General features: G+C 43.5%; 4 protein-coding genes across 5 annotated transcripts; 1 reads left to right on the forward strand and 3 right to left on the reverse strand.

The window, feature by feature from the left end:
• The first annotated feature begins 403 nt into the window (after positions 1 to 403).
• On the forward strand, positions 404 to 8,330 carry LOC6579782. The gene is made up of 7 exons (XM_044010588.1): positions 404 to 642; positions 1,147 to 1,622; positions 1,686 to 2,489; positions 2,547 to 2,842; positions 4,075 to 4,244; positions 6,305 to 7,542; positions 7,971 to 8,330. Exons 2-7 carry the CDS (start codon positions 1,158 to 1,160, stop codon positions 8,250 to 8,252), a joined length of 3,255 nt encoding a protein of 1,084 aa, XP_043866523.1. The 5' UTR covers positions 404 to 642; positions 1,147 to 1,157; the 3' UTR covers positions 8,253 to 8,330.
• LOC6579783 (probable cytochrome P450 6g2) lies at positions 3,631 to 5,960 on the reverse strand. The gene is made up of 2 exons (XM_002005626.4): positions 4,703 to 5,960; positions 3,631 to 4,543 (listed from the first exon to the last, which is right to left on the reverse strand). Exons 1-2 carry the CDS (start codon positions 5,951 to 5,953, stop codon positions 4,256 to 4,258), a joined length of 1,539 nt encoding a protein of 512 aa, XP_002005662.1. The 5' UTR covers positions 5,954 to 5,960; the 3' UTR covers positions 3,631 to 4,255.
• Positions 8,331 to 8,624: 294 nt separating the features above from the next.
• LOC6579785 (proteasome-associated protein ECM29 homolog) lies at positions 8,625 to 15,255 on the reverse strand. The gene is made up of 10 exons (XM_002005628.4): positions 15,146 to 15,255; positions 14,858 to 14,988; positions 13,916 to 14,796; positions 13,355 to 13,840; positions 12,821 to 13,284; positions 12,399 to 12,761; positions 11,697 to 12,338; positions 10,383 to 11,635; positions 10,128 to 10,268; positions 8,625 to 10,073 (listed from the first exon to the last, which is right to left on the reverse strand). Exons 1-10 carry the CDS (start codon positions 15,174 to 15,176, stop codon positions 8,751 to 8,753), a joined length of 5,715 nt encoding a protein of 1,904 aa, XP_002005664.1. The 5' UTR covers positions 15,177 to 15,255; the 3' UTR covers positions 8,625 to 8,750.
• A 594-nt stretch (positions 15,256 to 15,849) lies between these two features.
• On the reverse strand, positions 15,850 to 17,192 carry LOC6579787 (40S ribosomal protein S11). Of its 2 annotated transcripts, none has more exons than XM_044010749.1 (4): positions 17,163 to 17,192; positions 16,539 to 16,664; positions 16,251 to 16,456; positions 15,850 to 16,050 (listed from the first exon to the last, which is right to left on the reverse strand). In XM_044010749.1, the coding sequence occupies exons 1-4, from the start codon at positions 17,172 to 17,174 to the stop codon at positions 15,927 to 15,929; spliced, it is 468 nt and encodes a 155-aa protein (XP_043866684.1). In that variant the 5' UTR covers positions 17,175 to 17,192; the 3' UTR covers positions 15,850 to 15,926. The 2 variants fall into 2 exon arrangements, with proteins under 2 accessions (XP_043866684.1, XP_002005665.2); XM_002005629.4 differs by lacking the exon at positions 16,539 to 16,664 and adding an exon at positions 16,786 to 16,908 and having other exon boundaries at positions 17,163 to 17,189.
• Positions 17,193 to 19,731: the final 2,539 nt, after the last annotated feature.

Genomic DNA, 19,731 nt, shown 5'->3' on the forward strand with positions numbered 1-19,731 from the left:
AAATGTGTGTCAATTAATTATTTTTATGTAAAAAGAACATTAAATACATAAATTTACATATTTGTTACAATTGTTTATTGGCGACTTTTATACGTTTATCACATTTCAGACTACACTCGTTCGCTGCATCGATTCGGGTTTTTCAACTTTTATTGCGAATTGTCTATCAGTTGTAATTAAACGCTATACAAATCTCGACATAAATTCATTTTACTAAGTGTACATATAAGTGATGATCAGTGATCTGCAAAGCGTATTGTAATTCAACTTACAATACCCTGTACTCAATCAAAAATCTTTAAAAAAAATTATATATGTATATAGCCGTATATTATATATATAATATATGAACGAGGGTAGTCTAAACAACTATGAAATTTCAATGTGTACATACAAGTTGACAATGTATATTTTTAAGTCTTCCCACTGATCCCACTGATGATGTATTATTATTTGAGAACAATTCCCGTTTACAACGTATCATCTAGTTGAGCCCCCAACTACTGATTACATTGTTTCATTATCTTCCCTGTAGTCGGTGTCTATAAAAACCTGAAGTAGACTTGAATCGATCGCAAGTGTTATTTCAGACTCGTTAATTGTCGGTACTTGTAATCGGAAGTGAATCAAATTATTTCTTAGGTAAATGAAAATCTGGAAAAGGATATACCTTGCATGTGGATTATAGAAATTTGAATAAGTGGAATTTGGATAGTTATGAATGATATTTCTAATGATTTTTATAGAATATTTATATATTTTTAATGCATTATTTTGTACAAACATAGGTTATAGAAAGTAATTGATTAATGAGAGTAATTCGTTTCATTTAAATTTCATTGTATAATCCATTATATAAAATATATACAAATTTTTGTTATGACTATCAGATTTTGAAGAGCTTTGCTTATCTTCAGTGAAGTAGTTTTTACAAAGTATCAACAAAGTACATAGAAAAATAAATAAATGCGTTTGATAAGACCGAATAATAGTAAATTAGATAAGTTTTATTTAGAATTGTTTGCTTACATGAGTTTGCTAAGATTTTTATTGCTTGTGTAAATTTCATTTTTAATTATAAAATATATATTAGATTATATATATTGGATAAGCTAAGATTGAAATCAAGTTCAATTTGTTTTGTAGACTCCTGTGAAATGGTTTTAACGGCCGCCCTGTTTGTGATTATCGGCGCGCTTAGCGCTATTTATGTGTGGTTCCAACGAAATCACAGCTATTGGCAGCGCAAGGGCATACCCTATATGCAGCCCACGCCCATCATAGGGAATACTGGGCCAGTGTTTACGCAGTCGAACTCCTTTGGCCTGCACATCTCGGCTGTGTACAGTGATCCCCGGATGGCGAATGAGGCCGCTGTTGGCATCTATGTGATCAATAAACCTGGTTTGGTCATCCGCGAACCGGAACTGATTAAATCGGTGCTAATCAAAGATTTTAATCGATTCACCAATCGCTATGGACGCACCGATCCACATTATGATGCCCTTGGCTCCAATAATCTGTTCTTTGTGCGCAATCCACAATGGAAGGAGATAAGGACGAAGCTGACGCCGGTTTTCACCAGCGGAAAGATGAAGCAGATGTATCCACTCATGCAGGAGGTGGGTTCTTCACACTATCGTTAAATAGTTTCCAATTTAAAGCTTAATTGATCCACCTTATAGATAGCCGCAGATCTAGAGTCTATGCTAGCCAAGGAGAGGCCAGCAAACGGAGACAAATACGTTACAGATATCAAGGATGTGTGCGCCAGGTTTACGACGGACTCAATAGCAACGATAGCGTATGGTGTGCGTGCGAATAGTTTGTCGAATCCGGATGCCGAGTTCCGTAGGCAAGGCCGTAAGATCTTCGCACCGACGCTGGCGCGGAGCAAGGACTTCTTTGTCGCCTTCTTTTTGCCGAAGCTGGTGTCGCTGCTGCGCATCAAGGTGTTTCCGGACGATTTTTCCAAATTCCTGCGCGATACTATTGGCCACGTCATGACGGAGCGAGAGCGAACGGCGACGGTGCGCAATGATCTGATCGATGTGCTCGTGGGCTTGCGCAAGGAGGCAGCCCTGGAGCCGGGCAAGCCGCATCTGGCCAACAACAACGACTTTTTGGTTGCTCAAGCGGGAGTATTCTTCACGGCGGGCTTCGAGACGAGCTCGTCAGCCATGTCCTTTGCCCTGCTGGAGCTGGCTAGGCAGCCGGAGTTGCAGAAGCGGCTGCGACAGGAAATCCATGAAGCCCTACTCGAGGAGAAGGATGGCAAACTGAGCTACGACAAAATCCATTCACTCGAGTACCTATCCATGGTGGTGGACGAGGTGTTGCGCATGTATCCAGTTCTGCCTTTCCTAGATCGCGAGTATCAGAGTATTAAGGGAGAAGCGGATCTTTCGCTGAAGCCCTACTACGACCACAAACTGGAGAATGGCACGCCCATTTTTATACCCGTCTATGCACTGCAGCGAGATCCTAAGGTAATGTTTAACAAATCTCGCAACAAATCCTTGCATAATCAATCATCTGTTATCTAGTACTGGACCAATCCGAATCTGTTTAATCCCGAACGCTTCTCGGCCGAGAACCGCAAATCTATTGAGCCCATGGCCTACCAGCCCTTCGGTCTGGGTCCCCACAATTGCATCGGCAGTCGAATCGGAGTGCTGCAGACCAAACTGGGTCTGGTCCACTTCTTTAAGAATCATTTTGTGCGCTCCTGCCCAGAGACCGTGAAGGAGATTGAATTCGATCCTAAGTCGTTTATTTTGCAGCTGAAGTCGGGCATGTTTCTCGAGATTGTCAACGATAGTCTATACGATGCGAATGCTCTATGATTTCTGGCTTGGGCATCCTCTCATGTAAAGCTGATTGTGCAGTTTATAGTTTTGTATTTATTTTTGTTATGGGCTTCGATTTACATTAAAAAAAAAAACGAAAACAAAACAAAGTGCTTCAAGTTGTTGTTATTTCACCTGGCGTCTGATAAGACAGTTTCGTTCTTTGTTGTAAATAAAACGATTAAATTATTATTTAAGCGCTTTGCCCCTGTCACTCGACTGACGGACGGCTGGCAGCCTAAGTCTTTAGAGATTATTCAGTTGCTTGATTAGATTTGTTGTGTTCAGATCAATTTCCATATTATTGTATTTGATGGGCATTAGAAATCGTTTAAATATCGATTTGATTTAAATTGCGTTTCTAAACTAAAATTGTTGAATTTATGCACAGTGCAGTGCAAAAAAATATATGCTTATATATAGAAAAATATATTTAAAATATTAATAAATGCATATATGTATATGTATATGTATATAATAGTAAATATTTCAATAGTAATCTTCACCTTTAATAGAAATTGTTTAAATACTATTGACCAATATAAATTAAAAATCAATATGAAATATTGATTGACTAGCTAAAATGTTATTTAAATAATTCATAATAAATATAGATTATTATCAGGCAAATTAATGTATAATTTTTAAAAATTGATTTTAAATATATATTAGTCAATAGTATTCTAATTGAATATCAACTATTATTGTTAGCACATTTAATTTAATTTTTTTTTCTTGTAAAATCCAATGAAGTTCGTTGATTCTTCAGGCAATGCATTAATCAAGATATAACTACTTTTATTTATAATTTATTATTATTATTTAAATGCATACAAAAACACAGCAACCCCATTGAAGCTCTTTAAGTAAAAGGTTATTACAATAAGAAGTAAATCTTGCCTTACTATACTTATTATTTTTTAATTAATATCGATTAATTTTCCCTTTCTTTAAGAATATATTCCAATATATAATAACGTCTCTTGAAGCTGCTAAAAATCTGATAATTACCCTCTTAAAAGGTTTATTTTTGATTATATCATAAATACGCATGATTTAATTTTTGATAGTCGAACTTAGGGGCTAATGATTTTTTTTTTTTTTTTTTTTTTTTGTTGCGCTAATAACAATTTGAGCAAAGGTCGTCCCTTATTAATTTGGAGATTTGTAGAGTGTCGCAGTAGTGCGCTTTGATTATCTGTTGCACCTCTCGCAACTTTCGCAGCGACACGCAAGTATCGGAGGCAATCAAAATGCATTTTGAAGTTCGAATGCTCGTCTTGAACAATTTAAAATGCGAAGACACGCGAAATGAAAGCTTAGTGCTACGTGAGTTGCTGACAGGTGAACTATTCGACTACTATCCAGCGAGATTCCCCCATTTCGGAAGTTCAAGTAAGTTCTATTCAAACGCCCAGGGGATCGCGCACAAGTCGCAAATTGATGCCCCCCTCGGCCTGTAGTATGATTGCCTTCGCGTCCAGTTTCATGCGACGCGGTGTTCGCTCCGATGTTGTTACCAAATGATTGCGCAACACATAGACCAAGCCCACCTTCGCCTGCAGGTAGCCATAGCGCTCACCGATGCATCCATGCGGACCCAGACCAAAGGGCATGTACGTATACGGAATGTGTTGCTTTCGGTTGCTCGAGGAGAAGCGTTCCGGCTGAAATTGCCTCGGCTGTGGGTAGTACTGCGAGGAGAGAAAGAGAAAGAGAGAGGGAGGGGAGAAGTTAGAAGGGAACTACAATTAGAGACTAAGGACTAAGCTGAGAAGAGTTACATGAAGCTAAAGCAGATCTAAAAATATCTCTTCAACTCTCTACTTATGCACCTGCAAAGCTCAGCTCACCTGTGGATCCATGTGCAAGGCGTAAGCCGGTATATAAACGGGCATGCCCTTGGGCACGCAGAACTTGTGAAAGGGCGCCAGGGAGTAGCCCTCGTCGCTGGTGCACTCGCGATCGAGAAAGGGCAGTGGAGGATACATGCGTAGCACCTCCTGCAGTATCATTTGCATGTATTCCAGGGACTCGATCAGCTGCTGGTTGACGCAGCCTCCGCTGGCAATGAGAGCCTGTTTGATCTCAGCTCTCAGGCGCTGCTGCACCTCCGGATGCTTGGCCAGCTCGTACATGGCGAAGGCCATGGTCGACGAGGAGGACTCGAAGCCGGCGGTAAAGAAGAGCACGGCCTGGGCCACCAGAATGTCGCCATCGAAGACGAATTTCGATTGCTGAGTGCTGCGCTTGAAGTCGATCAGCAGATCGATTAGATCGTTGCGGGTCTTCTGGGACTTCTCACGCTCTGCCATGACATAGCTGATGGTGTCGCGCAGGAATTTGGCGGACTCAGCGGGCACCACCTTGAAGCCGAAGTAGGGCACCAGCTGTGGCAAGAAGAAGACCAGCGTGAACTCTGCCGCACGCTTCAGGCTAAACTGAAAGACCGCCCGGCCGTGGCGACGGAACTCGCCATTCGGGTGGGTGAAACTGTTCGCCTGGATGCCGTAGGCCACCGTGGCAATTACATCCGTGGTGAAGAGAGCGCACAGCTCCTTGGCCTCCAGATCGAAGCAGCGCATCCGTTCATTGTGCAGCGGCTGCTGGCGGAGATACGCATCCAGATTGCGGCCGACCTCATCGATCAGGGGAAACATGTTCTTCAGCCGATTGCTGGTGAAGAATGGCGACAGCTTCAGGCGCACCTCCTTCCAGGCCGGATTCTTCAGAAAGAATATATTCTGCGAGCCCAACGGATCGCCTCTGTAATCCGAGTTCGAGTAGCGATTGCTGAATTTCGCAAAGTCCTTGATCATGATTCGCTTAATTAGCTCTGGGTCGCGCAAGAGCAGCGCTGGCTTATAGAACACATGAATGCCCACAAAGGGCTTATCCTGCGCATCCGGATGATTGTACATCTCGCCAATGAAATCCGCCGGACTACTGCGCATGCTCAGCAGCCCGCCCAGGTTGCCCACAAACAGCCGAGGACGCAGCTCAGGCACTCCACGTACTATCCAATAGGCATAGTGATGTCTCAGGTAGTAATATCCACAGATCAGGATGCAGAACAGCAGAAGCAGCACTGTGCCAAGCGTCATTCTCACAGCTCAAGCGATGCCCAGCCACTGTTTGCCACGACTGCCTTGCCATCGGGGTTTATCCTCAGCTCGCGCTGGAAGATTACGATCGGGGTTAAGCTAATTGCGTCACGGGTTCATTTTCTATTCTATGTTTGTTGGTTTTTGGATTTCTGAATGAAATGCGATTTTCATTGTATATGCTTCTTCTTCGCCGTCTTTTTGTTTCTTTTGTATTCTATACTTCATTGAACGGAGCTCAGGCGTATTTCTATGAGAGCTTCTTATGTAAGAGATGAGATATACATACACATTTGAGTTATGATTTCAATTAAAATTAATATATTTTATCTTCCAACTTCTATCTTTCAGTTATGTTAGCTCTTTCCTTGGCTCTGCTGCTGCTGTCTCTGGCGCTGCTCTGCACCTACTTATACCTAGAGCAGCGCTATAGCTACTTCCGTCGACATCGACTGATCCATATACCCGCCTCCAGCTGGACGCCATTTGGTCACCTGAAGCAGCTTCTGCTGCTGCGCATCTCGTTTGGTGATCTCTTCAAGGAAATCTATGCAGATGCACGCATTGAGCACGCAAAGGTTGCTGGTTTCTACGTGTTCCAGACCCCGGTTCTAATGCTACGCGATCCGGAACTAATAAGCCTGGTGCTGATCAAGGAATTTAATAGCTTCCTCAACCGGTATGAAGCCGCCGATGCTCAGCATGATCCGATGGGCGCATTGACCCTGCCCCTGGCCAAGTATCCGGTGTGGCGAGAGAGCCGGCGCTGCATGTCGCAGATGTTCAGCAGTGGCCGGATGAAGCAGCGCATGTATCCCCTGATGCAGCAGGTGCTGCTCGAGCTGGAGCAGCATCTGGATAGGCGCATGGCCGGGCGGACGGAGCAGGTGCTGCCCGTGAGCGAGATGTGCCAGCTGTACACGACCGATGTGACGGGCAGATTGTTCTACAGCTGGGATGTAGGTGGACTGCGCCATGGTGAGTCACTCCTAAGGGATCAGACCAAGCAGCTGCTCCACCCGAATCTCACCAAGGTGCTGCACTTCATGTGCATCTTCTTCTTGCCACAATGGACTTGGCTACTACGCGCCAAGGTCTTTGCCGAGGGCTATGCGCGTTTCATGCGGCAGATGGTCGAGAAGCAGCTGCGGCAGCGATGCCAAAAACGTAATCCTCTAGCGGATGTTGATCTGCTTGGTCTGCTGGAGCCACTGCAGCGTACGCAGCATTCGGATTTCACAGCCTCCCAGGCGGGCATCATTCTTCTGGCTGGCTTTGAGACTTCATCCGCCCTGCTGAGCTTCACATTGTACGAGCTGGCCAAGCAGCCGGCGTTGCAGCGACGTTTGAAGCGGGAACTGGCCACAGCCTTTGGCCAGGATGCGCAGCTCAGCTATGAGACAGCTTCCACCTTGCCGTACTTAAAAATGGTTTGTCTGGAGGCTTTGCGCCTCTATCCCGCAGCTGCATTCATCAATCGTGAATGCACACGATCCGAGGGCTTCGCACTGCAACCACACGTGGACTACGTGATACCGCCTGGTATGCCCGCCTATATATCCATATTGGGCATACAGCGTGATGCCAAGGTGAGAGTTGAAAATATTCAGTGCTAAAAGCATCTACTACTCTAATTAAGATAGCCCAGGAAAAAAGCCAAAAAAGTCCATTCCCTCTAGTGTAGTCAATATACTATATTAAATATATTAATTAAAAGCATGTTTAGCATATTAGTCTATTTAATAATAAGCAAACAGAGCATATTTGCGTATTACTTCAATTGAAATATGAATTCCAATAAGAATAACATAGATCCAACTATTCGCTAACAGGCTGCAATCTAATAAGAGCCGCTAGCATATTCATGCCTTCTCTAATTAGAATGTTGATTAGGTTTGTGTCTTTGCTTTTATGCGTATGCAATCGCAGCATGTTATTGTATTTGAGAAGGCTTTAACAACAATTTCTTTACTGAAATCCTTACAAACTCTGCATTTCTATTTCCATTGAATTCCAGTACTGGCCCAATCCATTGCACTTTGATCCGGAGCGTTTTGCGCCGTCACGCCTAAAAGATATAATACCCATGACTTATATACCCTTTGGTGCTGGACCGCATGGTTGCATCGGCAGTCGACTGGGTTTGCTGCAGCTGAAACTGGGCGTGGCACACATACTGCGCAGGCATCGAGTGGAAGTATGCGATAGAACTGTCAACCAAATACGCTTCAATCCAAAGACCTTCATGCTGGAGTCATTGGATGAGTTATATTTACGTTTCTGCCTAGATCCTATGTAGTTAACGCCAATATATTTAAATATCTATAAATATAGGCTGTGAAATACCATTATTAAACTACCTGTCTAAGTACTATAACAATTATTTTTTCATCTGTCAAGACAGCTCAAAGGGCTTTGTAGTCAAGTCAAAAATGGAAATTGTTATACAAAGTGATTTCACAGACACGCAAGGGCTAGTAGGATACATAAATATATATCTCATATATATAAATAGTTATATACTCTTGGTATTGCATGTTATTGAATGTTTTTGTGACAGTTGATGAACCAAAGAATTTTAATTGATCCACGTTTTAGCGAGAGAAACTGTAAACAAAACCTTTACAATTCAAACAAATCAGTCATCAAGCCAAAAATTATGTGAAATAGATTTTTCATTACATAAATATAGTTCAATTTATTTTGCTCTTTCCAAAAGTGCTCTTAGCTTGCATATTTAAGTGTCTATAGATAATCGTATATTCCATGGAGGTTCACATGCCGTAGTATATTACTTTTAGTTGGGATGCTGTTCGAGTCGTGCCAGCTTCTCCTCAATGTCCTTGATGCGACAGCGCACCTCGGGTGCTGAGTCGCGTTGAAATTTGCTCAGATTTGCTTCGAAATTTTGCTTGAGCAGCGCCAACGTAGACTGATCCCTGGTCAGGCTGAGACGCTTGATCAGCATCAGAACGATGTTGAGTGCCTCCTTTTTGAGTCCTGTATGGGGTACGCCGGCGGCTAGAGTGACGGCGGCCAGGACATCACTGCAGATCTTCTGCACGATGGCCTCGCGTGTCTGCAATGGTGGAGCCTCCGTCTTCGGCTTCTTTTCCAGATTGTTACGCTCGAGCGCTATGTCGGGTAGCTGGGCTGTCTCATCGAAGATGTACAAGCGCTCCACGTACTTGGTTAGCGCAGCCAGCAGGCTCACCTGTACAGGCCGTGTGCTCTCGCTCAAAATGCTGGTACAGTTCTCGGCGAAGAAGAGTTGATATCTGTGCTGGGTTTCAATTGCGTGCTTGGGCCATGCCTTGCCGAGGGTCTCCCAAACAACCTCCTTCAATTTGTTAAGCGTTTGGGCGCGTTTGTTGCGCTCATCCGCTGTTAAGTCCTTGCGAGCAATGCCACTACAGCCAGCCTCGTCATCGTCATCTGAGTCAACAGCGCGCAGCTCCTTCTTCTCCAGCAAATACCAGATCATGTTGCACACCTCCTCAAAGCGATCTGCCTCCAGCACATCCAATATGTCGCCGAGCGCACCTAATGCCATAGTACGATAGACTGGCTCCTGTTTGCGCGCCTCACGCATTGCTGCATCTATGATGCTCGGACAGATCTCGTGCTGGCGATCGAGGTGTTTGCATAATGCAGCCAGCGCCTGCAATAGACGCTCCTTGCCCTCGAAGGTGCGTCCCTGCAGTCCGCTAAGCAGCAGCTTGATGAGCCGCACTCGATCCGCTGTCTCCAGAGAGCTGCCGAGCCGCACTGCTATATTCTGGATGACATTGGCTGCCTGCGCCTTTCGCGACCAGCTCGCATCGGTTAGCGACGACTCCAACTTGGGCAGGATGACATGCAAATTGACTCGAATGCCCGCATCTCCTGGACTAATGTCCATCCACAGATCCTTCCACAGCTCAATGTTCGCTTTGTTCTCCTCGTTCTGCTCCTCGTGCATGGCAAAGAAGATCAACGGGAGCAAGCAGTCCATGTAGTCCTTGAGCAGTTCATGGTGTCGCTTATTAATCGATTGTATGGTCAATGCAATGGAACGATTGTTTGGCTGCTCCATATACAGCTCGTCCAGTTTGGCAAAAAGATTCTTAATCGATTGTTCCTGCAAGAGAGAGATTTTAAGAGGAGCAAGGACTAAGCTGAGTAGCAATCTTACCTTGGCCAGTCCCATGAGATGTCCAATGGCACTCGCATTATATTTGCGCACCGTAGCATTGCGATCCTTGATACCGCCAAAGCAGGCACCCAAATATTTGCCCACCAGGGGCGTCATTTCCTTGCCTAGACGTATGCTGATCTGTGAGGAAGGAAAATCAATAGGAGAATGAGTTTTTGTGTACCAAAAGGATTAAGAAAAATGATATGAGAGGGACAACAGAGATATAATCTCAGATGTAGGCTCTTCACTCACCAGGCAAACAAAGTGGGCGCAACCAATTTTAGTGCCCAGATTCACGCTGGTCTTCATCAGCTCGAGGAGCTCCGGGGTCATGCGCTCTAGCACGGGGTAATCAATGAAGCGCACACACTTGTTGATCGTCTCCATGGTGTGATGCGACTTGGCTGCCTCAGCGCGCAGACTGTCGACAGCTTCCTGTGCCTCATTGTCGGCGCCCAGACGTGTCGACACATACGAGAGCTTGGTGTTTTCCAGCTCTCCTGTAGCGCGCAGCATACAGGGTATGAGAGTGGCAAGATGCGGTGCAATCAAAGCACCTGACGAGTCAATCATTTCCGATATAGTCTTAATGCTGACCTTGCGTATTTCTGCAACCTTGTGACCCACGCCCGTCTCTAGTAGATAGGGTAGAATTGAGGCAGCGACGGCAGTGCCGGATTTTCCATGCTCCGAGGAGGCGGCTAGCACGCATAGCTTACTCAGAAATGTGGCTGTGCCTTGGGCAGTCATACGTGTGCCCTCGTGTATGTCATCCATGACGCGGAATAGCTGATACCAAAGCTCGCGCAGCTCCGGCTCTGGCAGCTCGTCCACATCCATGGTATCAGGCGTTACCCGACGAACCGTCCCAGTGGTCGATGTCAGGTGCTTCTCCTCGGAGCGCAAGCGTAAACCATTTGAGCGCTTAAGCAAATCCCGCACAGCCAAGCAGCAGGCAATGCGCACACGCCATTCCGTGCTGGTCAAATTGTCGAGGAGTTCGCGCAGAATCTCCCAATAATATTGCTCGGTTACTTCCTTCGAGTCGGTGACAATGGTGTCCCATATGGATATCATAGAGTTCTGGATTTTGGGTGTCGGATCGTACTTATAACGATAGAGACGTGGTATTATCTTGCCCAGATAGGGTTGCATCTTCTGTCGCGACTCCGCAGAGAGCGTCTTCAAACCAAACGCCGCACCCAGCTTGCTGGTCCAAGTGGCATTATGATTGGCCAGCTGCATAAACTGATAGATCATATCGGGCTGATTGAGATCGGAGGCAAGGGAGCAGAGTTCCTTGTAGGTGGTGATATTACCGCCTGTTGGCGTCTTGCCCAGCATGCCCTCGGCAAAGAGTTCGGTATCGCCAGTCACCTGATTCACCTGCCTCTTGCCGCCAATCAACTGATCGAGCAAAGAATTAGCCAAATCCGTTTGACTATTCGAATCGGAGAGGGTGTAAACCAAGCCCAAGCCACGTGAAGCAACATCTTGCACGAATTCTGTAAATAAAGGACAATTGTTATACACAAATAATTTAAATATAATCCTAGCTGTACGCACCACTATCGTCCGACAGCAACTCCGTAAAGGCGAACTGCAGCAGTTGCTTTTTGTTGAGCACTGCGGGTCGCTTACTGCAATGCTTGACCACAGCGAGCAGCCAAACTGAGATGGCCTGTCGCGATTGAGGATTGGGTTCGCTAACCAATCGTATTAAGGCAATCAAGAACTGCTCGAAATCTGCATCGCTGCAATGCACATTCACAAACGTCTCCGTGGGCGGACCCTTGTTTACATCGTAGCCACACAATGTGCTGACAATTGCCTCCGAGATGGCAATATTCAATGCTGCATCCTTTTGCACCTTGGTCAGCGTTAGGAACTTTTCCAGATTGCGTTTAGTAAAGTGGGCGCCATCTCCAATTGCCAAATAGCCCAAGCACTTGGCTGCCTCTTCGCGAATCCTTTGCCGAACGGAGGTGCTGCGCAGCAGTTGGAAAACAACGCTGAATATGATCATTTTCGTGGAAATCTGAATGCTCTCTGTTTCGGCCATTTCTGCATCATCGTCGTCATCGTTGTTGCTAGTGGCGCATTGAATTTCCACTGGCACATTGGGTATCTCAACCACTTTGCCAATCATCGAGGTGCATTTAACAGCTGCTGAGATGAGCAGCCACTGCGACTCGGTTAGCATTTTCGCTGTGAATGAAAAACAAGTGTTATGTGTCGTATTACCTTACGTCGTCCATCAAGACTTACCAATAATTTTTACTGCATTTACAAACTCCGTCCAATTGGCATAATCCTTGCTTACATTTTGCTCCCGCAATTGGTCAATTTTGCGATTGAAACTGTGACCCAACACCAAAAGCCAGCCATGCTTATGCTCAAGTGATTTCTGCGATAAGGTGTTTAGACAATCGCCGATCTCCTGATCAAATTTATCATTTGGTAGCCCGTAGGCCCAGAGTATGCCATAGACCTGGGCGACATTAAGACGCATTACTTCGGAAACATCTTTCAGCGAGTTGCTCAACGGCTCCAGTAGATGCAATTGCTTGGGCGCAAATATCTCGGGTGCCGCATTCAATAGATCATAGAGACATAGTAGCGTTGAATCAGCTAAAAGAGAAAGAAAGAGTTGTTTCTCTCATAATATTGAGGATTACGATTATAAATACTTCGCTTAGCCTCCACGCCGCGCTGCACAAAGAGTAAATATTGTTGCAGTGCATTAGACTCCTCCTCGTCGTAGTTGGTGATTATATATTTGCGCAGCTCATGAGTATATTTCTCATCGCCCGGTGCGGCGACGATGCCCGCCGAATACCAGAGACAGAGACGCAGATAGTCGAGTATCTCCTCGTAGACATCCAGACTATAGGGCAGCTTGGTCCGTCCAATAACCACACAGCAGCTGCTCTTCTTCAGTCGCTTGTTGGCCATCTCATGGACATGGGCCATCATTGCATGAAAACTGGGCAGCAAGACGCGTCGTTGTTCGAGTGATAAATGATTAAAGTCGCTAATCGATTCGCTAGTATGTTTGCCTGTGTGCTCAATGGATGAGAGCATGCTATAGTTGACATGATCCTTCTTCGAAGTTCCATACAAATAGGTAGTCACATTCTCTCTCAAGGAGTTGCTATTTATAGAAAGATTGAAATGGATTAGATACGTATATACAGATTATAGGTATATTAGCGAAAACTCACCGTTCGCCTGCAATGAGCAGCAGCAAATAACGTGCCGGTGCATAGAACTCTGGATAGCAGCTGGTGAGGAAGACGCTCGTTACGTTCTGGACAATTTGTATCTTGGACTCGGCATTGTCGAGTAGCATGGCCAGTAACAGATGCTGTTGTCCATCCAACTGCACCTCCGATGGATCGCCTTGCTGGTCCACATCCATGGCATCTGATTTGGTCTTCGTTTGCCAGGCAAATGCTGGCGCCATGGAGACCAAGGCCTCGCGTATTGAGCTATGCAAGTCGGGTGCACAAGTCGCTAGATTATTAAAGTAGGCCAGCACTAGCTTCAAATCCTGGCTAACATCCTCTGGAAAGCTGCGCGCGTGTTGAGCTAAGGCGGAATACGCTGCATTTTGTACATCGTTCGGCTCTACAGAGTCGCGTCCAATGACTTTTGTGATGCCAGTTAGCAGAACTTTGGATACCTTAGAGACGACATCTTGTGGACCGCTATCGAAGTGGAGGAAGAAAACACATTAGTAAGGGTATATTCAGTATGCGATTCAGTATACAATGCCAACTTACTCCCGTAGCACCAACTCCACGAATTGCAGTGCTAGGACCTTACACTTCTGATTGGTATTGTTGCCAAAGAGTCCATCGAAGATCACTTGGAGACCCTTGCCTACAAAGATACCCTTGCCTCGACACTTAACCAAATACTGCAACAGCTTTTGACGCACTCGAGCGCAACAGGGACGCGTTTGCCGCTCCGTCAACTGATGCTGATTGCCAATGAAGAGCGTGTAGAGAGGAGATGTCACAGCTGGGTTACTAAAATCCAGCATGGTGCACAATTTACTCAACTCAGCAATGGCAGGCGTGGCCACGCTGAAACGCGTATCAGCTGAAGCAACCACAAGTAGAGCAAATATATCATTATCAGCGAAAACTCCCCCGCACAAAAAGCGCACGATGCCCTTCTTGATCTTCTCCAGCTCCTCGGCTCGCCAATTGTTAGCAATGATACGCTTAAAGCTATAAGGACTTAGTCCAGGTGGCACATCCTGATCCTGTGTGACGCCATAGGGCAGCAGAAGCACATCCTGCAGTAAAGCTAAGAAACTGGCAGAAATTGCCGGCTTCTCTTTTAGCTTAAACAAATCTCCACGTTGTGCCGGATCATCGGGTATTTTCATTTCACTCAAAATGGGCAGTAGAAGCATGAATAGCTTATCCTGATAGTTCTCCAGTTTGCTTTCGCAACCCAACACCTTGGCCGCCAGTTTTGTCTGCTCCTCCAAAGGCAGGCGAGGGAAACCCATACTAATGAAAATGATGGCAAAGTTCTTAAGGAATGTGGTGCTCTCTGATCCTCCATATTGATCGAGGAGTGCTTCCACTGGTATCTGCACCTGGCCTCGTGATGTTAGACGTCGCTTTATATGTGTCAGCACCTCGACCACCTAGTTGATATACATCAAGTTACAGTAAATTTTTGCCAAGTCATTCAGGGATTCGTTTTACCTTAGAGCGTACTACACTGTGCGGCGAATTGATTTTGATGATGACGGGCGTCAGAAATTTACCCACTGTCGTTTCTAGCTTCGCATCGCTGTCCGCATTGCCCAGACGCAATAAAACGCGTTCGAGTAGTTCTGCACAAAGAATGCAAAAATTTTTAAGACAGTTTTTAGCTGCTGATTACTTCTAACAAAAGCCGTCTAAGTTAATTATTAACTATACAGAGACACTTTTCATCAGCTTAATATAGGCTGTAGTGTCCAATTAGACAAAAATATGTAGTAGTTTTACCAATTTCTGCACTTGGCCCCGCTGTTTCCATGTTGCTTATTTTTCTGGTCAATTTTTTTGTTTAGCGTCTGAGTGAGTGTTGCCAGTGCATCCTAGACAGCTGCTTATGCACGACGTTGCCAGACTATTGAATAGCAAGTCATTCTGTTCTGCTTCTGTCTCTGTAAATAGGCGCGCTGCTTGAATTGTGGGGCACTCCAAATAGCGAACGGCAGATTATTTTCTAAACTTGTTAACCAAGCGCGTAGTTTGAAATCTAAACATAGTTGATAAATTTATAATGCTAAGAATTACCCAGTACCCAGTACATGATGCGTATTTAAATAAAATATATTTTGTTTAATTACGTGGCCTTTATTGAAATTCAATTAAAACACATTTGTATTTTTTTTTTTTAAGAAAATATCCTCTTGGAAGTCACCAACGAAAACCTGAAAAATAACAGATTCAAACTTTAGTATAACATATGAGTAACAAATAGCTAAATATTATTGAATAATTTTCAGTATTTTTACATTTAGTAAAAAGAGTCAAGTTTCTTCAGCAATTTGTTTTATGAAGACCGTCATGATTTTATCATCAGAGAATAAAAAAGAAATATACATTTTTCAAAAGATTTACTTAATACACACCTTTTAAAGAAAATGTTGGTCTCGCCTCCTGAAAATTCTGAAAGAATAGAACTACAAAGTTACAGAATTAAATTTACAGTTTTTTTTTTGTTTTATTCAAAAAGAATAGTGCTACAAATATTATTTTCTTCCATAGCGGTTGTCCTCACTTAAAACTTCTTGAAGCTCTTCTTGGCGCCCTGACCCTTGCTGACTTTCAATACGTTGAAGCGCACGGTCTTTGAGAGAGGACGGCACTCGCCAATTGTGACGATATCGCCATGCTCCACATCTCTGCAAGAACAGAAAAAAATATTAATAAATAACAAATGAAGTAGAAGGCAGTAAGTTACAGATACAATTAGTTGTCAGTTTTTTACGTTTAGTAAAAAGAGTCAAGTTTCTTCAGCAATTTGTTTTATGAAGACCGTCATGATTTTATCATCATAGTAGAAGTAATATGTAGTTATGTCAATGGGGTAGAGTATATATACCTGAAGGCGGGCGAGCAGTGGACGCTCATGTTGCGATGACGTTTCTCAAAACGACTGTATTTACGCACAAAGTGCAGATAATCGCGACGAATAACAATAGTACGTTGCATTTTAGTTTTGCGCACAACACCGGTAAGAATGCGGCCACGGATTCTCACATCACCGGTCCAGGGGCACTTTTTGTCAATGTAGGTGCCATCGATGGCCTGTGGGAAGAAACAAAATTGATTAGATGAACAAATTTTTTTCTTTTAAGAGTGGGCATTTCTTTTGTTTGACATGCATTACCTCACGGGGGGTTTTGAAACCGAGACCAACATCACGGTAGCGGCGGAGCACCTTCTTTTTGGTGATGCCGGGCTTCACCTTACGGTTTAGGTTAACACCGAACTGCTTTTGGAAGGCGCGCTCGTTCTGTTTAGCATGGCATACAAGTTACATTGGTTGCGGGGTACACAAACGTGCAGGTAGGGCATGGAACGGAAGAAAAACGAGGGGGGCGCAACATTAGTTAAATTTGCTTTGAAACTCTTACCTCGGGTGGAACTTTGAAGCCCAGCCCAACTTGACGATAGAAACGAGGACGTTTCTTGCCATTGACACTCTTACGTCGTATTGTCGGCACTGAGTGTTGCTTGCGAAATGCGCGTTCTGTTTGCTACAAAAATAATAGTCAAATTCCAAGTGTATTTAGCAGCGTAAACAGCATGCGTAGAAGTGTGGTTAGGTTGAATGTGAGCCTCACTCGCTGTTGCTTCTCCTTTTTGGAAAACAACACATTCAATGGTATACAGTAAATGTATTGCTCAACTCACAATGCACCATATTTCACATTTCACATTAAATTTGTTTTATAGCAATGCTATAACTGACGTATTTTATTTAATTTCGAACACATTTTTGCTGCCTTACCTGATCAGCCATGTTGGAGCAAGAGGAAAGAAAGAGCACGCGTCAAAATAGAGATGGGCGATATTTCGAAAGCGAATACATATCGCAATGCTACTGTAACGAGATGAATGTTTGTGCTATGAAAAGTGAAATTTGAAACGAGAATTTGTTTTACAAAAATATTTATTCAATCTAAGAAATAAGTAAAGTTGAGTTATTTAATACCTTTAATGGTTTGTTGTTTATTATTGTGTATTGATTCCAGCTGGCATTCTAATAAGTCACTGTGACTTTTAATGTCACGACATCGCTTTTCAGACTATCGAGTGTGCAAAATGGTTGTATATCGATATGAATATTCCCATATTTTCTTGAGCTTAAATTTTAGTAAATAAAAAAACGTATATGATACCCAGGGCTGCATTTAGAATAGGCGCGCCTTTCAAAATATTATTGAAAACTGTTACGACAATATATATGGACACTACTTTGATTTCACTGCGCTTTAGAAACCTTTAAGTGAAATGTTTGCTGTTGCTGCCGCAACATTTGCGAAGCTATTGACCTTCTGCTAACGTCGACATTGACTTTGATTTTCGCACATAGCTAAGATTTTAAGACACAGTCGCGCCACATGCATTGAAAGCACTTTTAAACCACTTGAGTGGCTTTCACAGAAAAGAAAAAATCTTTTGTGCGTTCACTTTGCAGCTTGTTGTTTGCTCTCCACACAAGCATTCACATATGTATGTATATGTTTATGTGCGTGGGTGTGTGTGTGTGAACAAGTAAAATTAAAAATTGCGTCAGCATTAATTCTTGTCATATGCCGGATTAAATATAATGACAACATAAACAAGTGCTAGTAGAGTAAAGCAGGGGATTGCCTTGAAACGATGTCCTGTGTGCAAAAGGCTTCAAGGCGAACACAGATGCGCTGCCATTGCTATAAATCCGTTTACGGCTAAACGTCACGGATGAAGGCCAGCCAGCATACCAGCCTTTCCTGTCTTGCCTTGCGTTGCCTATCTACCTTCCAACGTGCCTTCCTGTCGACCTTCCAGCCTGCCTGCCTTCCAGCCTTCCTGCATGCCTGCCTGCCTGCATTTCATTGCCATTGTTAGTGCGAATGTCTGCAGCATAACATTATGGGCAGTGAGCCAGGCTCGACCTTAACCCGCAACAAATTGCTGGAATGGGGCGTTGGGCGTGGCATGAGTTGCTGTCAAGGTTTTTATTTTTGCAAGCGACCTTACTCGTTGGCAAGGTAAATTTCGCTGCATTGCAAAAGGCAATGAAATCCCTTTACATATTTTTTTTTTTGTTATTACTTTTCCATCATGTTTCTCATATCTGACTGCAGGTAAAACTAACACACATGATTAAATTTGAATAACCAACGCAAAGCTCTGCATTTTTTTCAATAATATAAAATAAAGCTCTCAACTTTTTCACTTATTATATATTTTTTTTATGTTAATCGTTATTGTTGTTGTTCGTATTGGACTTTGTAGTAAATGAAAAAAGTTTAATGGGCGAAAGTTTGTGAATCATGGCAAATGAAAATTGTACAAAATGCGTACGAGATTTAAATTCAATCTGGACCGACGTGACGTGGGGCAGACGTGTTTTAAGAACCAGCTGCTGGTGCTACTATGCCCGCTCATGCAGGGAAATAAATATATTTCTATTTCTCTCCTAAACGATGAAGTTAGAGAGTTAAGGAATTTGTAACAAAAATAAATACCCTTGTGTATACCATCGAGGGTATAAGCTCAATGCTCTGTATACCATTTGAGAACATGTTTGAAATATATTACATTTACCAACGTTCGGTGTCTATATTATTTTATAATGTCTATATATATATATATATATATATATATATATATATATATATATATATATATATATATATATATATATATATTGTTGTTGTATATATCTGGTATGCTAAATCCGTTAAAAATTATAAGGTATCTGTTAATCGACTTATGTAGGCCCTTTTACATGTTCTTATTTTTTTAGACACTTCAAAGTAAATTAAGAAAATAATTTCCATGCCTCATGGAGACAATGTCAAAAACAAAAACAAGAAAGAATTTTGCAGTCGGGTTTGACTGACTGGTTAATACTCGGGCGGAACAAAATTAAGATGACTTTATAGAGATGTGTGAATTCACAAGGTAAACTGTGATCGATGTGCAAAACTTTTGTTAAGGGAAGACTTAAAATTGTAAAATATATTCATATAGCCGCTCGCCTATCTGATCTACTCCCTTAACTCTGTATGAAAAGGAGAATGATAACGGCATTAAGTGTGCAGCTTAACGGTACATTAGGTAAACAGTGTTGTCAACATTCCACTCAGCTCTCTCTCTCGTTTTCTGTCTTCCTCTCTGTCTTTCGCAAAACTTAAAATGGCGCCCAGCCAATGACCCTGTCAAGGATGTGGGTGTTCAGTGGTTAGCCACGCCCACACAGCTCAGTCCCAATCCCTTTCCCATTCCCATTGCCACTCCGTCCGCTTCTGGGGATCTGCTGGTTTTCCGTTGTCTAAGTGTGCGTGCATTTGAAAAGTGACCGAGAT

This window comes from Drosophila mojavensis, unplaced genomic scaffold (assembly GCF_018153725.1).
Source record: "Drosophila mojavensis isolate 15081-1352.22 unplaced genomic scaffold, ASM1815372v1 contig_80, whole genome shotgun sequence".
In the NCBI taxonomy this organism is placed as follows: domain Eukaryota; kingdom Metazoa; phylum Arthropoda; class Insecta; order Diptera; family Drosophilidae; genus Drosophila; species Drosophila mojavensis.

Coding starts and splice junctions, on each gene's coding strand:
- LOC6579782 (XM_044010588.1), top strand. CDS start 1,158: ATGGTTTTAACGGCCGCCCTGTTTGTGATTATCGGCGCGCTTAGCGCT. Junction 1,623..1,685: donor TGTATCCACTCATGCAGGAG/GTGGGTTCTTCA, acceptor TCCACCTTATAG/ATAGCCGCAGATCTAGAGTC. Junction 7,543..7,970: donor GCATACAGCGTGATGCCAAG/GTGAGAGTTGAA, acceptor ATTGAATTCCAG/TACTGGCCCAATCCATTGCA.
- LOC6579783 (XM_002005626.4), bottom strand. CDS start 5,953: ATGACGCTTGGCACAGTGCTGCTTCTGCTGTTCTGCATCCTGATCTGT. Junction 4,544..4,702: donor CCTTGCACATGGATCCACAG/GTGAGCTGAGCT, acceptor CTCTCCTCGCAG/TACTACCCACAGCCGAGGCA.
- LOC6579785 (XM_002005628.4), bottom strand. CDS start 15,176: ATGGAAACAGCGGGGCCAAGTGCAGAAATTG. Junction 14,797..14,857: donor ACAGTGTAGTACGCTCTAAG/GTAAAACGAATC, acceptor TATATCAACTAG/GTGGTCGAGGTGCTGACACA. Junction 12,339..12,398: donor AAATGCAGTAAAAATTATTG/GTAAGTCTTGAT, acceptor TTTCATTCACAG/CGAAAATGCTAACCGAGTCG.
- LOC6579787 (XM_044010749.1), bottom strand. Junction 16,457..16,538: donor GTTTCAAAACCCCCCGTGAG/GTAATGCATGTC, acceptor TTCTTCCCACAG/GCCATCGATGGCACCTACAT. Junction 16,051..16,250: donor CACTGCTCGCCCGCCTTCAG/GTATATATACTC, acceptor CTGTTCTTGCAG/AGATGTGGAGCATGGCGATA.